Genomic DNA, 20,521 nt, shown 5'->3' on the forward strand with positions numbered 1-20,521 from the left:
TGAAAGTTTACCTTTGTTTTTTGTTTTGTGTTAGGAGGATCGTGGGTTTTTTTATATATATAGGTTTGTTTAGGTTTTATTATGTTATTAGAAGTTTAGTATTAATAGGATTCTTATTAGATATGTTTGTTTAGGAAGTTAAGTATAAATAGGATTCTTTTAGACCGTATACTTCCTTGCTAGTTCGGATATCTTACTCAGCAAAGAAGTTCGAGTGCAATAATGAATCCAAACTCAAGATGCTTCTTGAAGTAGGATCTAGCTCCACAAATTGGGCCGTGAAATACACCCATCACCCTTTATAACGCACCAATAGGTACGATGTTCTTTGTGAGATGAGTTCAGAGCCTAGTAAACCCTTGCCGATCGCAGAGAACATGGGAAAGTATATGAAACAAATATCTCGATGAGTAAAGAGAGCTAATGGGAATTTGAAGAAAACTTACTTCCATCTTCGAGAAACCGGGAGATGAAAATTATTGATTTCGATATCTTCTCGCCGATTCATCGACGCAAATTAAATTGGTCTGTCGAGGAGAATATACATTGGTCATGATTCATTTAAGTAGTATTGGATTCGCATAAGCAGTCAGTATTCGAATTCCTGTGACTTGGAATTGAGAAAATCCTCTATAGTGACATACACCAATCGCGCCCCAAGCTCCTCGCCCGGATTCATCGGCGACCCTAAATCGGGTGGTCCGTCAGAGAATATACATTGGTCATGATTTCATTTAAGTAGTATTTGATTCGCGATAAGCGGTCGATTCGAATTCTGCGACTTGGACTTGAGAAAATCCTCTATAGTGACATACACCAATGCCGGCCCCAAGCTCCTCGCCGGATTCATCGACACACCTGAAATTGGTCTATCAGGAGAATATACATTGTTCATGATTTCATTTAAGTAGTATTTGATTCGCATAAGTAGTCGATTCAATTCCTGCGACTTGGACTTGAGAAAAAAAAAAAAACCACTATTGTAGATTGTAACCGTGGAAAGTATATGATCAACGGAGGATAATTAAATGTTTTAGAGTTATCAACTTATTGCCATTGAGGTTCCTTTTGTCTTTTTGGTTGTATATTTTAATTCTGAAAAAGTAAAGTATGGAAGACGGATATAGTTAAAACGTTCCCTAATTTTTTTTTTTATTTATTTCTTTCCCGGTTATGCTTTTCAACCTTCCTTAACGCGTTTTGCTAGCCTCTCGTCCCTTTTTTTTTTGCTAGCATTTGTGCGATATAAGTTGATACCAAGAGTATCAAATAAAGGTGGGGATGACTTTAACTTGAAATTTCAGTTAAGCCATCGGTGACACCTCAGGGATTCATCTGAGAGTAAGCTTTTGGCATCTAAAAGACGAAGTATGATGATCGACTCTTATGTTCCTTTGCGTTCTGTAGTCTAAAAACTGTTCTTCTTCAATATTGTGGGCGTGTTCAACATAGTATAGTTTTGTCCGGTGAAGAGAAATCCATTATCCATGACTTTGTTTGACATTTTTTCAGTGAATAACAAATAAAAGTTTAACAGCCAGATAGTCAAAAACTTATTTGGTATTTTTTTTCAGCTAACCCCACCTTTGTATAGTCTTAGTCCCTGGAGTGCCTTCTGTCCTTTTCATATGAGAAATCTAAGGATTCCACAATGTTTAGCGTGAGAAGAATGTCAGGACACTGCTTAGAGTTGGTTGAATTTGTTGAGTTACTCACACTTATCCAATGTGTCCAGAAGATACCTATGTTCATATTGCACAAAACAGTGCAACTGGGAGTTTCTCGTTTAAGCCTAGTTTATCAAATAAAAGTGAGATAGAGTAAAATCCCCGCAGACTTATTCTGTGATTCACTGATTTATACTTTATACCCCTTTCCATTCTTTTCTTGTTTAGCAATCATACTCATTCTCTGATTTCTACCTGGAAAAAAAAGATAAAATAAAAAAAATCATACACCGAGCTCTAACATGAGTGTTACGTCCATCCCAGATTTATTTTGCGTTTAGTTTTCGCATAGAAAATGCAGTCATACTTGTTATCTTTATTGCCTTAGCTTAGAAAGCCAGAGGATGCAACATAGGCAATGTTGGATATGCAGAAAATGTATAATGCAAAGTGGTAATCATCCTCTGTCTAGAAAATAAATTAAAATTTATCATCTATTCCAAACTTTTTGCCTTGGTTTGTTAACATGTTTATGTGGAAAATTGAATGGAAAGTTATTCCATACCACAATCATTCTTGACATGATATATCGACATAGGTCTTTTATTCTCATTGTAACAATCATGTATCACCTAACTTTTCCGGTCTTCTAATAGTTCAATAGGTTATTTCCCTAAGAAGTTTTAATGTTGTCTCTAAAAACCGCGTGCAACCAGTTAGATTTAGCTGCCATTTTGCAATGGAGAAAATATTTCCTTCATGACGGTGTAGTGATGCAATACATTGGTAGAGAAGAGTTGAAGAAGGCGAGGATTAATAGGGGTGCATGCCCATGGCAACTCTTGACTTCGGAGGGAAATATGGGTCCGTCGCTGAAAGCTGTATAATATTTTGCAGGACGTCGATTATTTTGAGGATCAGGTTCATATATTTCATGCCGAGGTGATTTTTGGGAGCTCTTTTCATCATTATTAATGAAACTTAGTAGTGTTCAATTGTCAGAGATTTCCATGAATATAAAGAGGAAACTGATGTTGGCCTGGTGATCACTTGGTTGAATAGTTGAGGTATATGTTGGCCATACAGGATTGAAATGGTGGGTTGAATATAAAGATGTTAATTCCCATATAAGTAGAATTCGTACGTGTTAGATTGGGAATATTGAAGGCATTGAAGGCTCTGAATAAATTATGATGGTGATGATATGACCCATTCATTAGGCAATGGATATGACCCATTGAAACTGGTATGATATGTCTCAAGTTTATCACAACAAAACCTAACAATTTAATATTGAAATATGATTTAACCAAAAAATCTTTAAAAAGATTGACGATGAGAGAAAAACCAGTTTTAATTGCCAAACTCACGTTGGAGATCAAGGAAGAAGATAGCAGAAGATGTGCTAGCTACGCATAGTGTTAGCGAGAGATAGAAATCAATTATTCAGTTTTTCATCCTTGGTTTTTTTGTTGGGGGTTTAGAGAAAGCAGAAGGAACATCTTTTTTTAACCGTGGGTTTTTATTGGGACTTGGGGTTTAACTTATATATATATCCTAAATTGTCGTGAGTAAAAAACTGACGTGGACACCCTAAGAGAGCTCGAAAGGGGACTGCTACTTGCTAAGACAAATCCCCATCATTCCTTCTATGGTTCACGTAGTTCTATCTGTAAGAAATACTTTTGAAATCATTAAGCAGCATAATAACTGGAACCTTTGACATGGCCTGACAATCTAGCCCTTTGATAAATTATATAAGGGAGACTCATAATGTTTAAAAACTAATAGGGGTACATGGCTTCTATTTCATATTAATCACAACTTCACAATATATATAATTGGATTCATCAATCAGTCTACCTCATTGTCAATGACACTAATTGAATACACGGGGTGTATTCTCCACATATAAAACGATGGGTTCTCCACAAATAAAAGGCTAACATGCTACTAAGGCTACATAATTGAAACAAAATGAAGTAATAATTTAAGTTATACCAAACGTGAACTGGAAATGGAATTAGATGAGTCACACAACCTATGTGTTACAAATAATGGAATACAAAATACTATATCTTGGCTATCATATAACTATCTTCCTATCATACACCAAACATGGACCATTGTAAAAGCAGTCACTAACAACAAATCAAACCAGTCGACTTTAGACCCTAAAGCAGAAAAAAAAAAAAAAAAAAAAAAAAAAGATTGCAGATAGATGGTACTGAACAAAATAAACAAATAGAAGGATCCTTGCAGTCGTGAATTTGATCCTACAACCTTGCCCATGAACTAACTTTATATTGCTGTTTCAATAGGGAAAAAAAAATTGCTAGCATCAAAACGCGTAAAATTATTTTTTACCAAAACAAACAAAAAATACAATGGATCGTTATAAGAATAAATGAATTATTGGTTGGAGACATTCATTAGTAGAGTCCGACTCATACTGATGATTCAAACTAAAAAATAGAGAATAAACCCATTAGTTAATAGCACTTGATCAAATACAACATCACTAATAAAAACCAATAAAAACATTTTAGAAAAATTAATAAATAATAACAAAAAGTCTACTATCATTCTATAGTTAAAACTGGATTCCTTAGTATAAGAAAGGCAAGGAATGTATGCACTCATGTTCAAATGTGAGTAGTTGGGCTGTAAATAATATATATATACAAATGTTTACGTACTAAGAGAAACTATATAGGCCTATCAATAAATGTAATTACAATTGTTATCACAATTATGATGAATATACAACCATTTTGCTATGTATTCATGGATAGATGTATTATTTATGCTGAGTTCATGGATTAAAATAACAACAGTTTACTAATACTATTAAAAAATCTAATAAGATTGAAAAAGAAATTATTGTCATGTGTACCTTTTCTCTGTAGTAGCTCTATAGTTTTCTGTAAATTATATTAATCGGTTGTGTTGTATTTATAAGTTCCGAAGGTGTTGTTCTAGTTTTAGAAGTGTACCTGCTTTGGAGTTGTACCGTATGTATAAGTTTAATTAGGCAATACTTATCAAAATTTGAAACTGAACGTAGGTAGAAGTTGAATTAAGGAATACTTCTCTAAATTAGAATCGGATAAGTATAAAAAATAGAATTAATTTTAGTATGGTAAATGGCGGACCAATCCAAGTTTGGCCCGTATTTAGTGCAAATCTAAGTGAGTTAACAACAATTTAAACTTGTACAGAGATTCGCTAGAACAGCTCAAACTCTAGGTGCTCTTCAGTGTTTTTAAACTTAGGACACATGGCCTCCTCTTGCTGGCAGGCCATTACCATTCCGGCTTGATGCATTGTCCTCCTGCATCTATTGATGCTCGACCCTTGTATATGGTTCCACCTTGGCGTCTTTAGGATCCGGCCTTCAAGAGAATTATTTTTAAGATTAAGAACTTGAAGGTTAGACATTTGGTAGAGGAACTCTGCTATTCTCCGATTATATTGTTGTTATGGAGATCGAGGTGCTCGAGTTCGCTCAGGCTGCTAAGATTCTGAGGTAAGGGAGCTGAAAACTCATTTTGACCTAATGCAAGTATCTTTGTTCCTAATGCAAAGTTTATTGGAACCTCATCATACAATCTGTTGGAAGAGACGTCTCCATAAGCAAGTAAAGCATCTGGACCAAAGCTTGGGAATGTGTTACCATAAAATTTGTTTTGCGACAGGTCTAACAATAGTAGTTGATAAATTTTTGAGATCGTCTTAGGAATGGTACCTAAAAAAAGTATTATAGATTAAATTGATAACTCGTCATTCCAGTGCCCCATTGTAAATCCAACCATAAGGAAGATAAAACTTTAGGTGTGGATTCTGTCCTGAGACCTCTCGCAGAGAATCTGCTAACAATGGGTGCTCTCCCATGGAAGGAATGAACTCTTGCTTCGTCTATTGATGCTCGATCCTTGTATATGATTCCACCTTGGCGTCTTTGTGATTCGAGCTTCAAGAGAATTATTTTTAAGATTAAGAACTTGAAGGCTAGACATTTGGTAGAGGATCTCTAGCTATTCTCCGATTATATTGTTGTTATGGAGATCGAGGTGCTCGAGTTCGCTCGGGCTGCTAAGATTCTGAGGTAAGGGAGCTGAAAACTCATTTTGACCTAATGCAAGTATCTTTGTTTCTAATGCAAAGTTTACTGGAACCTCATCAGACAATCTGTTGGAAGAGACGTCTCCATAAGCAAGTAAAGCATCTGGACCAAAGCTTGGGAATGTGTTACCAGAAAATTTGTTTTGCGAAAGGTCTAACAATAGTAGTCGATAAATTTTTGAGATCGTCTTAGGAATGGTACCTAAAAAGTTGTTGTTTGCCAACATAAGTATCATGACGGAAGTTGTATCTCCCATGTTTCTAGACAATTTGCCAGAGAAATAATTTCTTGACAAAGCAAGTACTGACAATTTTAGAGACTAAAACAGAGGAGGTGGCAGAGAACCTGTGAGCTTGTTATCTGATAAAATTATAGTTTCGATATTGTGTTCAGCAAGCCATTCATGGAAGTTTCCATTGAGCTCATTCTCGCTTAGATCAACGGGTTCGACGACATGACCTCAAAGATAACTGAGACAACATGCACTTTGGAGCTACATTAGCATTGTTGTTCCAAGTAAGGTTGTTTCCTCCAAGGTTGAAAACCCTCAGCGCATTGATATCCACTAGCTATATCTTGTACAAATCCTGTAATGACAAAGGGATTCCACCAGTCAACTGGTTCTTGCTTAAGGCTATAGTTGAAATATTGGACAAAGTTCCAGTGTTGGTAGGAATTTGCATTAATGGAGAGTTGTTGCGCAAATCCAAGACTTGGAGCTCAGTTAAATGCAAAAGTGAATTTGAAAGCTTACCAGAGAATCTATTCTGGCGAAGCGTCAATTGCCACAGCTGTGTTAGACTTGAATTCGCTGACTCTATTCCACCAAAAATTGTCTGTAATGATGAGTTGCTATTGGTCTATATTGATGAGTTTTTTATCTGTTTATTTTGTAACAATGAATTACTGAAAATGGGAACTTCAGATAAACTCCATGTTTAGCCTTAGTCCTCTACTCTTTGTTTCTGCCTTTCAGGTAACCTAATTCGTTTCAATTACCTCAAAGGAGTACAAAAAAAAAATGGTTGGAACAATTACAAAAGGGTTTATATGAAGTATAAATTCATACTTATTAGATCTTTAATGTATGCAAGAACAATATGGATAAGACGCACTGAGTGTAGGTTGCACTTCTTCACCTCTTGTGAACTGAAGTTTCTAGCGAGGACAATAAATAAGATGATGATCTACTCCACTCTCCTTGTTTGTAGATGGGACACCATACGTAATTCTTGCCCAACTGCCACAGGTTGGATGACATTTTCATTAACCAAGCCAAAAATATCGAGTCAAGCCATTACGTCGTAAAAACACGTTGTTCTTAATCCAGCGTTCTCAATATCTAGGCTGTAGTTTTTTTTGCATATGCATATTATTATTTATAGAAGTGTCTCAAGTTCTGCTATTAAGCCACAAAAATTCACAACCCTATTCTATGAAATGTAGTTGAAACAATAAGAGTTGTGAATGCAAGAAAAAAACTTAGAAAAAGTAGTAGTTACATCTGTTCTGAAAGGTAAGTCTAACATCACAACTTTTTATTTGCTCCTTTTCATCAGTATTTCATCTTCTTCTTCCTATTATTCTTCTAAATTCTTCTTTTCTGCTTTTTTTTCTAAACGATCTGGCCGGACTTTATTTTTCACTTCATCTGTCGATCCTTTGTAGTCTTCATAATAAATAGTATTCTTGTGTATCCTGTAGTAACAGAGTCTGTTTTGCTCAATTATAATCCACGGATCACTTAATTTTTGAGTAATCATGATTCCATTGCAGTTGAAACTATTTTCGTCAACATCTATGCTATCCATGTCGTTTACCTGCATTATTTGATCGAATTTTAGTCACAATTAATATAAAATTTGATTCCTATATAACAGAAAGAAAAAAATGCATAGATGGATAACAAACTATACCCTTAATCAAACATTGGGGTTCAAACTTTTTTTTGAGCAAGTTTGGGTATCCATGTCTACCACGTTTTGCAACGTTTGGTTCTGTTTCATTTCCGTCCATTTTTTTTTACATGTGGCATGCTATTTTTCATTTTCTCTAATTATTTTCCTATGTGGCTATGGACAACTTGCCACATCATTACCACACAGCAGGGGGTGTTCATTCGGGTCGGGTCGGGCACTCTGTCGGTTTCAGTTTCAATTTCGGGTAACCCGATTAAAACCCGGTTCTTCAAGACAAAAAAAAAAAAAAAAAAAAAACAGATCTGAGAAGAAGGTGGCGGCTTAAATAGTTATTCAATATCTAAACCCCAAACATTTAACAATAAAAACAAATCCAAATCCCAAACACTTAAAAGTTATTTCCCTTACAACGAGCATGCCTGTTGTAGGCAGATCTTCCGCCCTTGGGAAAACATCCATCGTTCCAGAGGTTAGGAGCTGTTATCCCTCATAAAGAGGTCATTCCAAGCGTATCAAAGAACAGGTCCTTCGACCTTTGCTTCCAAATCTTAGCATCACATCTTTAAGGTGCAAACAACAGGAGGCAAAAAGAATGCGTTATTTCGCTACTTTCAAAGCAAAATAAGGGTATCAGTCACGAGGAGGTCCAATCTCGCGATTCTTATATATCCAATCGAGAGGTCCTTGGAGACAGGATCCGGAGTTTTCCTCTCCCACGGCTGATTGGTTCCTTCTCTTCGGCTGAGCTGATCTGCTAATTCTGGCAGGTTAGGAGAGACTACTCTTCCCTCGCTTCGGAGGCCCATGCCTTTCTCGTGCGTATCTCTTCTCTCTTGTTAGGAGGAGTGATCCCTCAGAAAGAATGGTCCATTGGTCAGTAGAAGAAGAACGTAGGCCAGTCTCTCTCTTCCATGAATCGGGTTCCCGGTCGAAGAAAGGGGATTTGGACTTCTTTTTGTCCCCTTCTCTGTCGACTAGAGGAGTCTCAGAACTCTCAGAACCAGATACCAAAAGAAGGACTCCAAAGGTTGATTTCTTCCTATCTCAAACAACAGGAGATCTCTATTTCTGTTCTATTCTTTCATGAAAGCAGGCTGCACACCCCTTCGGCTAGCATTTGGACAAACTCCTTCCTTTGCGCCCACAAACATTCAAAAACAAATTCGTAGGTTCAGGGGCTGCACACAAACGAAATAGTCAAACAAACGAGATGTTGTATCCCAGGATTCATTTCCAGACATTTCCTGATGGCTTTTATCGGATCAGTCTTGAATGCTTTCCTTTTCAACCGGAAAATAGATATTGGAAAATAGCTGATCAATGAACATCACTAGGTTGCTATGGCGATATCTGCCAAATAATCGATATATGTCGATTTTGGAGGATTCTATATGTCAGCATACCACAGGGCAACTTTTACATAGCCACATAGGAAAATAATTTGATAAAAAAAAAAAGGTGTGCCACATGTGAAAAAAAGGGACGGAAGTGAAACAGAACCAAACGTTGCAAAACGTAGTAGACATGGATACCCAAACTTGCTCAAAAAAAAGTTTGAACCCCAATGTTTGATTAAGGGTATAGTTCGTTACCCATCTATGCATTTTTTTCTAACAGAAAATATGAATATGATATTGAACTATATTTTTCTTATTATTCAAATTCAGTTTTTAATCGTATTAGCTTGTAAAACATGCACTATTGTTTCTATTGCTAAGAACAAATACAGCGAATAAATACCATGGTAGATTATGAAATTACCTCGTAGATGATCTTATCTCTTATTAATAATCTGCAAAGAAAATAAAAATTGTGTAAGTTTTAAAAAAATAAATCACTACGATACTTATGATAAGCCTGTATAAAAATTGTCGTTCAGGGTCATATTGGATTGAATCGTGGTTTCTAACATATTTCTATGTTTTTAAGAGTTCCAATTCTTGATTTTCCGAAGTTCAACTTGATACAAATAAGCGATATGTTCCAACTCCTTAAATAGACAAATAGCTGGAGCAAAGTTGGAGCTGTAGAAGTTTAAGATTGTTATATGGATGTTGGCGAGCGAGCTTCCAAAGAGTAGAACCTTGGTTTAAAGTCACTTTAAACAATCATAATTAAAGTCAAAACAGAAAATATTGCTGACTGTAATTGCCCGAGTTCATGAGCATGAATACAGAAAATATCCACAACCACGTCTCTGAGAATGGGGTTTTTCTCGATGCTCGAATCTAATATGTTTACTCCTCCTACCATTAATGAAGCTTGTACATCAGAAAAAAACTCAGCTAGAGATAGGAGCCTATGCCTTCCAAATTCTTTTTTATCTGTCTCTGACGCAACTGTAGTACGTTAAGGTAGTGAGTCTGATTAGGAATCTTCTCCGCCTGTTTGTGAGTGCTCATACTGGTTGCCTGGAGCTCCAAATGAGTGCGAGTTAGATCGTTTTCAAGCTTACTCAGGGAAGAGTGCAGTTTTTCCATCTGGAGCATGCAGGGACCAGACCTTACAACACGGTTGTTAAGCTCTGCAGTCGCTCCAATAACCTGCGATGAGAAACGAAAAAAAATAAGAAGGACAAAGAAAGATAGAACTAAATACATGCATAACAATAGTAAATAGGAAAACAGAAAGCCTCACCCCTGATAAGCATCTCGCTATGTGGGTGTTATCCATGAAAGTAGATTGGTCAGCTTTCAAGGGTCCCTTTTCAGGACATATTTCTATGTTTTTAAGAGTTCCAATTCTTGATTTTCTGAAGTTCAACTTGATACAAATAAGCGATATGTTCCAACTCCTTAAATAGACAAATAGCTGGAGCAAAGTTGGAACTGCTAGAAGTTTAAGATTGTTATATGGATGTTGGCGAGCGAGCTTCCAAAGAGTAGAACCTTGGTTTAAAGTCACTTTAAACAATCATAATTAAAGTCAAAACAGAAAATATCGCTGATTGTAATTTCCCGAGTTCATGAGCATGAATACAGAAAATATCCACAACCACGTCTCTGAGAATGGGGTTTTTCTCGATGCTCGAATCTAATATGTTTACTCCTCCTACCATTAATGAAGCTTGTACATCAGAAAAAAAAAAAAAAAAAACTCAGCTAGAGATAGGAGCCTATGCCTTCCAAATTCTTTTTTATCTGTCTCTGACGCAACTGTAGTACGTTAAGGTAGTGAGTCTGATTAGGAATCTTCTCCGCCTGTTTGTTAGTGCTCATACTGGTTGCCTGGAGCTCCAAATGAGTGCGAGTTAGATTGTTTTCAAGCTTACTCAGGGAAGAGTGCAGTTTTTCCATCTGGAGCATGCAGGGACCAGACCTTACAACACGGTTGTTACGCTCTGCAGTCGCTCCAATAACCTGCGATGAGAAACGAAAAAAAATCAGAAGGACAAAGAAAGATAGAACTAAATACATGCATAACAATAGTAAATAGGAAAACAGAAAGCCTCACCCCTGATAAGCATCTTGCTATGTGGGTGTTATCCATGAAAGTAGATTGGTCAGCTTTCAAGGGTCCCTTTTCAGGATTTCCACCAATGAAAAACTCAGGGCTCAAAACAGTATGAACTTGACGAGGTAAGTTTCCAATACTCGGAGTATTGGTATCATCCTTTCTGCATGGTAGTAACCTCTCTAACTGCTGCTCCAGTTGCCTCTCCAACTGCTACTGTGGCTGGAAAGGCATTGGAGCAGAATCCTTCTTTTGTGGCCATCCTTGCTGCCTCGATACCCTTTGCAACCAATGTTCTTTCTTTTCTTGTTTGTCGGATATGCTCGTAGCATTGGTTTCCAACACTTTAACTTTCTTGAATGTATCAGTCCTAGCATCCCCCTTTCGCTTGTATGTAAAGTGTGATAATCTATACTCTAGACACTACAAAAATACAACGTGAGTTTAGGTCATTAACACTCTGTGGTCAAAATACTCGCTGCTCAAGATACTCTGGTATCAGTTTTATCATGCGACTTACTTAATTAGTGACACCGTGATAAGGCCACTGCAAGAAATTAGATAGATCCATAGTGGACTTCTCTTTCTTAACAAAAATCTCAGTTTCAATTTTCAAAAATAAAAAACTAATATGTATAGCAATGTGATGACAGCTTGGTTCTTATGACTATGTTTAACTTAAGATCTTTCCCCCTGTCTTCCTTCGACCATCAATATATTTGAAATACCACATTGTATTATGCAACTTCTTCTCTTTTCCTAACTTTTAGGATGTTTTGACACCAAAGCACCATATTTTTGAAAACTATGTCAATCCATAGTACCAGATGTATTGGGGGAGACCATGAAATTAGTTGTTTGAGATCTGCCTGTTGACATGCTCTACTGACCACAGTTGCATAGTTACGACTAAGTAGATAAGTGAAGCAACTGAAGACACCTTTTCCCATCTTCTCACTAACATCTTAATCAATCAGGTTACTTTGTTAAGTGATGATGGGACTATTCGGCGATAAGTACACTGAAATCATCCAAGATGTCAAGAGTGGTAGTCTGATGGAACTAACTGCTCATCTGGTTGAGATTGGTGAGGAAAGAACTTACCAAGAAGGTATCAACTTCTTTTTGATACCATGCTCTTTGATTCTCATGCATTTTACACTATTTGATTGTCAATGACATAACGAAGGTATGCAAATAAGGGGTGTCGCAGTTCTTGGAAGCCTATGCTCCAGAGCATCCCTGAGGAGCTATAAGCTGTTGAACTAACTTTTCATATCCATTATTTTGTAGGAATTAAAAATGCCATTCTTTTGTATCTATGCCCTAGTGCCTATAAAGATAGCTATTTATCATTGATCTTAATCATGCCCCCTTTATTATATTTCAAGTTCAATTGTATGCATTTGAGGTTTCAGAACTTTTAAGCATTTTTTTATTGCTCTAATTAAAAGTTACTGCTGATTTCAGTAGCAGGGACATTGTTTCGTGTCATAGAAAGCACTAAACATGTTAGCAGTGTTATAGAAAATCAAGTTTGGAGATTTTATATTAGCTCCCATCTAATCGGATGATATGAGCCTTAAGGAAGTTGAGCTACAGACTACAGATTAACGAAGTTAATCTGATGATGATGATGAAAGTGTAGCGGCTTTATCGGGCGAAGACGATAAGGACGGTGGTTTACCAATTTGTCTCATGTGTCGTTGTTGAGCCCGACAAAGAAAGGATAGGCTGCATTAGGATATCTGGATATATTCCGTTGAAAGGAGATTTTCCTATTAAACAATGTAAGAAAAATAAAATCAGTGTCTAAAATATAAAAAATATAATAATCATTTGTTTTAAGAAAATACCTTTGAGTGTAATAATATTCAGATTGAATTGAAAACTTCTTTATAGACAATGTTTTGTGTATGTCCTTCAGGCTCGTCCCCATTCCTTCTTATTAAAAACTTCAGTCCCTCTCGTGAGCTTGTTCTTGAAACTGCAACATATAACTGGCCATGAGTGAAAACTGGCGTTGGCAAATATATTCCAACTTTTTCAATGTTTGTCCCTCGGCTTTTGTTTATGGTCATAGCGAAACAAACTTTAACAGGGAATTGCTTCCTTCAATTCAAATGGCCATTTCAGACGCTTGGGGACAAAACTATTCTTGGAATAAAGATGGATCTCCTACTCTTTCCTGTAATAATATCCGCATATATATCACTTTGGAAGCCAATTTTGTGACGATCATCCTAGTCCCATTGCAGTCCTCGACTCGATTAAGGTTTCTCATTAACATGATCGGAACACCAACTTTTAAATCCAGTTTGTGGTTCGGTATGCCGGAAAATTCTAGAGTGTTTAAGAATTCTGTCGGGTATAAAACATCTTGTTCAACACTTTTACCTTGAATTGGACTTAGTGAGCCTGCACTTAAGTATCTCTTTAGTTCTGTTGGGAGTTCTGAAATTATTATGGAGTTAATTTCATCAACTGTTTCGTTCCTCAGGGCTAGAATGCTTCTTTCTTTAAGATATTGAATATCTGTATATTTGTTGACCAAATCCGGATATATGCATGACACAATATCTTCTACTGGATTATCACTATCCGGAATAAGCAGGTCTTCTGGAATTTTGATCCAAGTTGATTCCACCTCGTCACTCATTCTAGAAGTAGGAAGATTTCCGTCTCCAAGGTCTAAAACCCATTTGGTAAACTCTTCAATAGACTTTGTTGTAGTTGATTCTATATTTCCATTCTTCAGTCGCATGTTCTCAGTTAAGTGAAAGACTTTGTAGTTTTTCCATAATTTTGACTTGTTGATAGAAGCATTAACAACATTAGTTCTTGTGCCTCTTGGAATGACTGGTAATATCTGTCTGAAATCTCCTCCCATTAGGAATGTTTTACCACCAAATTCTTTGCCTTGTGATTTAAAAAGATCCTCCAGTGTACGGTTTACTGCTTCAAATCCATGTCTGTGAGTCATTGGTGCTTCGTCCCACACTATTAGATCAGCCCGTCTGATAAGGTTGTGTAATAATGTCCCTTGAGAGATGTCACAATTGGTGTTTTCATCAGTCGGAATAACAATTTTAAACCTAGAGTGAGCAGTCCTTCCACCTGGAAGTAGGAGCGCAGCTATCCCAGAAGACGCAACTGCAAGAACAATCTTTCCTTCAGACCGAAGTTTAGATATAATTGTTTTGTAAAGATATGTTTTGCCAGTTCCTCCGCATCCGTAAACGAAAAAAACACCTCCTGATTGAGATTGAACTGCATCATTAACAGAGTTGAATACCTCACGTTGATTAGCATTCATTCCGTTGTTAAGAATCTCATATTCTTTTCACAACTCATTGCAGTCGTAGTCTAATTCTTCAAAGAATCAATCTGTTATCTGTGGGATCCTTGAAGACATATTAAATTTCGGAAATCAGGAATGTTTGTGAGAGATAATCCTTTTTCAGCCATAATTTGTTCAATCTCACAGAGAGTCTCATTTCTAATCTGTTCTTCAGTGAGTTGGAGATTCTCATTATTGTTCTTCTTTCTATATCGAAACAAAATATCTTCTCCGAGGTGCTTTTGATGTTTCTCCCAAAGTTTTTCAGGATATGTCACCCCACAAAACAAAATCAATGTGACGAACAATTGTCTCAAAGATTTTGGAACTTGCCAATGACTTGCTTCCTCCATAAGCGTCATCCCATTCAACATGTCGTCCTCAAGTAATCCATGTGCCTTGATATAAAATGAAAAATTAGAATAATAATGTAACAATATGAATTGCATTTTAATAGTAAACCATCATAAATGAGCTAAGGTTTTATGATTAATACATACTATTTTTTTTTGTTTCAATATCTTTTTCTGATGAAATGTTTTTACATATAAATGAATTCTCGATAACGTGTAAACTCTCCTCTTATCTTAATTTCAGTAATACATTCAGCAGAGTCCTTGATTTTCAACATATATTAGAATGTTAGTTTCAGCAGTAGTACATTCGGAAGTGAGATAGTTAAGAACTGCAGAGGTGAAGCATCATCTGAACCTTGAATTCACGCTTCTATTATACAAACACCACTATGGTCACGGAAGCAAATGTCTACAATAAACTGCCGAAACATTAGAGCGAGTGCTTCTTGTAAAGAAATAAAAATACTCGTCATCCCGGTTTTCTGTTATGACTTTACTTATATTTGAAATTCAAAAAATGCGCAGGCAAATAGGTTATATTAGAATGTTAGTTTCAGCAGTAGTACATTAATCAAATCTCCAAAGTAACGTGTAAAACAAAAAAAAGTAAGAAGTGAAGCTCTTCTTCAGCGCAAAATATCACTCTAGTTTTAACTGTCTTTACTCATCTTTCATGCAGTCCTTCTTATTGGACCTCCACTCGCTGGGAAATCTTATTCATGCTACGCATATATATGCACGATAATCGAGATATCTATGATGACGAAGATCTGGATCATATGGATGAACCTGTTAGTGAATTTGTTGCTCATTGTTAGTGAGTTTGTCAATCATTTAAGGTATGTTCACTTCATTCTTGAGGCTTGGCCAGCTTCGGAGATGTTTACAGTTACTGCTGAAAAGAAAGATGATGGAGTTGATGAGTTTCTATTGTCTTCTTATTATTATTTTTCTTCTAATGTATTCAAATATTCATTGCATTTAATGGTCTTTTAATTGGAATAACTGTTTTGCAGATTGGTTTCCGAAATTAGGTGGGAGACATCCCATTAGACCGGGCATTAGGAGCTTTTATCATGCAAAATATGTCGACTTGGACATAGAACATTCTCGACCGGATTTCTCACGTACTTTCGGTGGTGACTCAACCGGGAGGTTCTCTTTTTTATTAGCTCGCAAATCTTGTTGAGACAATTTTGGATCTGAATTGGGAGATCAATTGGGATGGGGGCGTTTGGTATTATCTCGATAAGTTGATTTGGTGAGGTTTTGGCATGTAAGTTTATAGCGAAGGAGAGACTAATCGAATCAAGCTTCGAGGGTGCCAAGATTTCATAATGGCAAGGCTGGGAACCTTCGCCAACTACAATAATTGTCATATTGTTTGCTATCCAAGAACTGACATTGTATTTTTGACTTATTTCATATATCTTATCAATATACATTGAGTTATTTAATCCAGTTTTGTTAGTTGTTCTCTAATCTTTATCAGGAATATGCTAAGTCTATAGCCAAGGAGAGACTAATCGAATCAAGCTTCGAGGGTGCCAAGATTTCATAATGGCAAGGTTTGGGAACCTTCGCCAACTACAATAATTGTCATATTGTTTGCTATCCAAGAACTGACATTGTATTTTTGACTTATTTCATATATCTTATCAATATACATTGAGTTATTTAATCCAGTTTTGTTAGTTGTTCTCTAATCTTTATCAGGAATATGCAAATATGAATGCACGTACACCTAATCAAATGAACTGAACTGTTTCTTTTATTATGCTTGTTGTCCACCGTTGTATCCTTTAACAATTCAACTAATAGAAAGGAGACTGAAAGAAGATTGCAGACTTTGTCAAAGTGTACGCCAAAGTTTTGTGTATATTTGCAGATTTCAAATATACACGAAACCCCGGTTTTCTGTTATGACTTTACTTATATTTGAAATTCCAAAAATGTGCAGGCAAATAGGTTACTAAAAGCCAGTAACAAAATGTTGTGTGCGAGTTGTGTGCTGTTTTTTAAAACATGAACATAGACTGGAGAGGTTTTGAATCAGTACATATGAATCAGTTTGAACTTCTAAAAGTATATGCGACAGATTTTAGGCAAGAAAACAATATAAAAAAAAAAAGTTAATATGGAATATGTAATAAAATATACCTGACATGCTGCTCTGAAAGTTGGATAAACTTTTCCATTAACAGTTTTAATATCTTCATAAGACAAAGGACCTTTGACGATATTCAAAGAACGACCCCGAGATAAAATCTCTCTCTGAAGTAGGATGTGCATAGTAGACACGCCCATTTTTCTTCCCATTTTTCTTAGTTTCCACTTCCTTTCCTTCTTATCCCATACTTAATTGAGTAGGAAAATCGACATCGTGTAAGACCCCATAGCTAATTCTCGGATACTCAATATTTGCTTTAAACCACTCTGTGAACTTGGTTTTTGATGAAGATTTCCTATTTACTACATCTCTTGCATCATCTCTCTCACTATAATAAACCAAATGCTCACCTTCAAGATGGAATGGTAACCTTTCAACGCCTGGTCTTCTGTACTGAATATCAAATTTCAAAAGTCTCCAAACCACTTCAGAAGCATATAAGAATCGACAGTCTAAGAAATTTGCAACTTCATCAACGTCCTTTACTATTTGATGAGTACTATCTTTGTTTGTAACCATGTTTTCAACAATAATTGCAGTAGCCCTGTCCCTTCCCTTGTTAATGTATTTGAAAAGGTATTTGATTGATCTTCCCTTATTGCAGTGTTCCACATTAATATGAGCTTGGTACTTAACTATCAAATCAACATTGTGTGGAACAACCCATCTATTATCAACTTCTATATTCTTCTTCATTCCCTTTTTGATTGTTATTTAAGCCTCCTCAAAACTGTGAAGTCATTGTCGCCAATAGTTGTTTCTTCACTAAACGGTCTTGGATAGAACTTAGTACACTTTTTCTCATTCATGCAAGGGGAATCTAAGTTTTCTATTCCACATGGCCCATGTATCATGAATTCTAGCACTGAATCATAAGCAATTTTGTCACCAATTGGGTCAGTAACTCTGTGATATGAGCTTGTTGATTAGTGAAGGGAGTAGTAGGCTTCGGTTGTCGTCCTTAAAAGTAAAATGTGAGTGTCGCGGTAAACCTCTCTTTTGGAATTCAATAGTGTATAATGTTGCAAAACATTAACAAAACCCGTATTTATTAATATTTTCATAAAATATTATGAATTTTAAATTAATTAAAAAAGTATAGTATATAGGTTACCTGCCCAAGCCTTCCCAAATTTCTTGGCGCTTTTGTAAATCAGTCATCGGTTAAGTGCAATTTCATCTCAAAAACTCTTGCAACAATATCGGAAAGTCTTACGGTTTATAACCGGGGAGCTATCATGTCAATAGATCTCCGGATTTCGGCCATTTAGGGTTGCATGTAAAAGTAATGAAGAGATCACGGGGAACCCGTGTGCCTGCATATTTGCAATGGCATCTTGATAGTTACGTACCATGTACCGGACCACCTGTGAAAGATGAAGGAAGAACTAACCGTTTGCCTACAGTACCAGGCCTCGTGTCACCAACAACAACTGCATCTACTAATCCTTGATACAATTATGCCCGAATCGTTTGTTGATTATTTCGAACCCAATCCATTCTATTTTGTTCAACAAATTTGTATAAGAATCTACACAAAGTTGCTGTCTCAATTTTTTCCCACGAACTATAGTCTGGCCTTCATTGCGTCTGAGTTGTAATCTAAAAGCATAGTATTCTCTCATGCTAATATTTTTTCTTTTTCCAACTACTGCATTGTTTCTATATGGAATGTCAAGTCTCAGATCCATCTTCAAAGACATGGGGAACAAAAGTGGATACTGCATTGCCATGAAACTTGGAAGCAATTCGTTGATTCTCTTCAAGCCAAATCCTTTTTTGTCCACAATAACATCTCTGTGCTCGTTAAATTCATCACCATTGCCAACGATTAGACCAGCTATCTCTTTTGATGATGGCAAATTATAAAGTCTTCCATCTTTTGTCTTCTATTAATCAATTGTATCTTTGACGTCGGCCACATGACATTCTTTAAATCTATCCCTTGCCATTCTATAAGTCTTGGTGAGTTCGTTGGTAACATTCAACATATTTATCAATCCTTGAACAATGCTAGAATCTAAAGTATATTTTGGATTTCTCTTAACAATTTTCTTACTAAGAGAGTTCAACCCGTGGGTGACTTCATTTTCAAGATCATGTATGTACAACCTGTGCAAACCTTGGGCGTTCTCCTTCAAATTTGGAAGCAATGTTCCAATTTTGTGGTGATTTTGCCCTTTTATTTTATAAACAAAGGGTGCCTTTCCATCATTAATTGAGCTCTGAACTTGTCCACCAGTAGATGTGAACGCGAACATTGAGTTGTAAATGCTGATGTTTTCCATGTAATTTAACGATTTTGACCCTCCATTGCAATCCAAAAGATTCTTCAAAAATTCTGGAGTATCTTTTAGAAGAGGCAATTGAACCTTTCCATTCTGACAACATATGGAGAATTTAGGATTAATAGGTTTTTTGCTCCTATCATTCCTTTCTTCGTACCAGACAATAGCTCCGCAGTGAGAACATATGGATGTTGGACATCCAAAATCCAAAGGCTCAAAACAACTTCCTGCAAGGCAAAAAGTTAATAAAAATTAAAGAATTTAATTATAATAAGAATATAAAACATTGCTATAAGAAAATTACTTTTATGTGAGACATCTATTCCACATGAAATGGAAACTTCAGTTTCATTGTCCACTTCAATGTCGGAATATGATCCACTCATTTGTGATAGGTAATCATCATCACTTTCATCGTCAATATAATTATCGTTTCCAATGCTCTTCAAATTCAGCATCTCTTTTCGTTTAGCTCTATTTATTTTAGCTTCTTCTTGACTTGTTCCGGGCATAGATACTGTTTAAAAAATAATAATATGTCATTTAATAAAGTATTTGGTGCTATAAGAACAATAAATTGAATACATAAGAAGAAAATATTTACCAAAATGTTTCATTCTACTAAGACGATTAGATTTATAACTTCTCTTCTGTGTTTTCCTCTTTTGTTTTCTTTTGACTGGGGTAGACTTTGTAGTTGTTGTTTTTCTAACTGATACTTGATGTTGACCTGCAATTTAAGAGTAACATTAGTATCATGAATATATAAAGTACTTGTCAGAATCGTTGTAAGTTAAGACATACTTTCTTGTGAAGGAACAATGTCACCAGAAGTTTCTTCCATATTATTAGGCTTGGTCTTCTTTGGAGAAATTTGAATCTCTACTTGAATTTCATCCGAATCTTTCTCTGCATTAATGGGTGCTTTTCTTTTCAACTTAGCACGCATGTTGCGAAACCAAGTAACTATGTTTTTTTCTGAAACATTACCGTGTTGATTTAGTTCAGCTTTCAAATTGTTAATTATCTCTTTATTTGGACTTCCATTGAATTGATCAAATACTTGATGTAGTTTTTCAAGTTGGATTGTTGTTGGTGTCCATCGCTTTCTTCTGGATAAATTCTCCTCAACTGAAATCATGTAGAATGTAATATCACCGGAAGCCTGGAAAGAAAATGAGTCAGTTAAAGTAGAGAATCAA

The 20,521-nt window shown here is 36.0% G+C and overlaps 2 protein-coding genes across 2 annotated transcripts; both read right to left on the reverse strand.

The window, feature by feature from the left end:
* Positions 1–13,317: 13,317 nt before the first annotated feature.
* On the reverse strand, positions 13,318–14,481 carry LOC147510336 (ATP-dependent DNA helicase PIF1-like). The gene has a single exon (XM_086598095.1). The coding sequence runs from the start codon at positions 14,479–14,481 to the stop codon at positions 13,318–13,320; it is 1,164 nt and encodes a 387-aa protein (XP_086454221.1).
* A 2,727-nt stretch (positions 14,482–17,208) lies between these two features.
* Positions 17,209–17,727, reverse strand: LOC147510337 (uncharacterized). The gene has a single exon (XM_086598096.1). It carries the CDS (start codon positions 17,725–17,727, stop codon positions 17,209–17,211), a length of 519 nt encoding a protein of 172 aa, XP_086454222.1.
* Between the last annotated feature and the right edge of the window lie 2,794 nt (positions 17,728–20,521).

The sequence above is a fragment of the Coptis chinensis genome, chromosome 3 (genome assembly GCF_015680905.1).
Source record: "Coptis chinensis isolate HL-2020 chromosome 3, ASM1568090v1, whole genome shotgun sequence".
NCBI classification, from domain to species: domain Eukaryota; kingdom Viridiplantae; phylum Streptophyta; class Magnoliopsida; order Ranunculales; family Ranunculaceae; genus Coptis; species Coptis chinensis.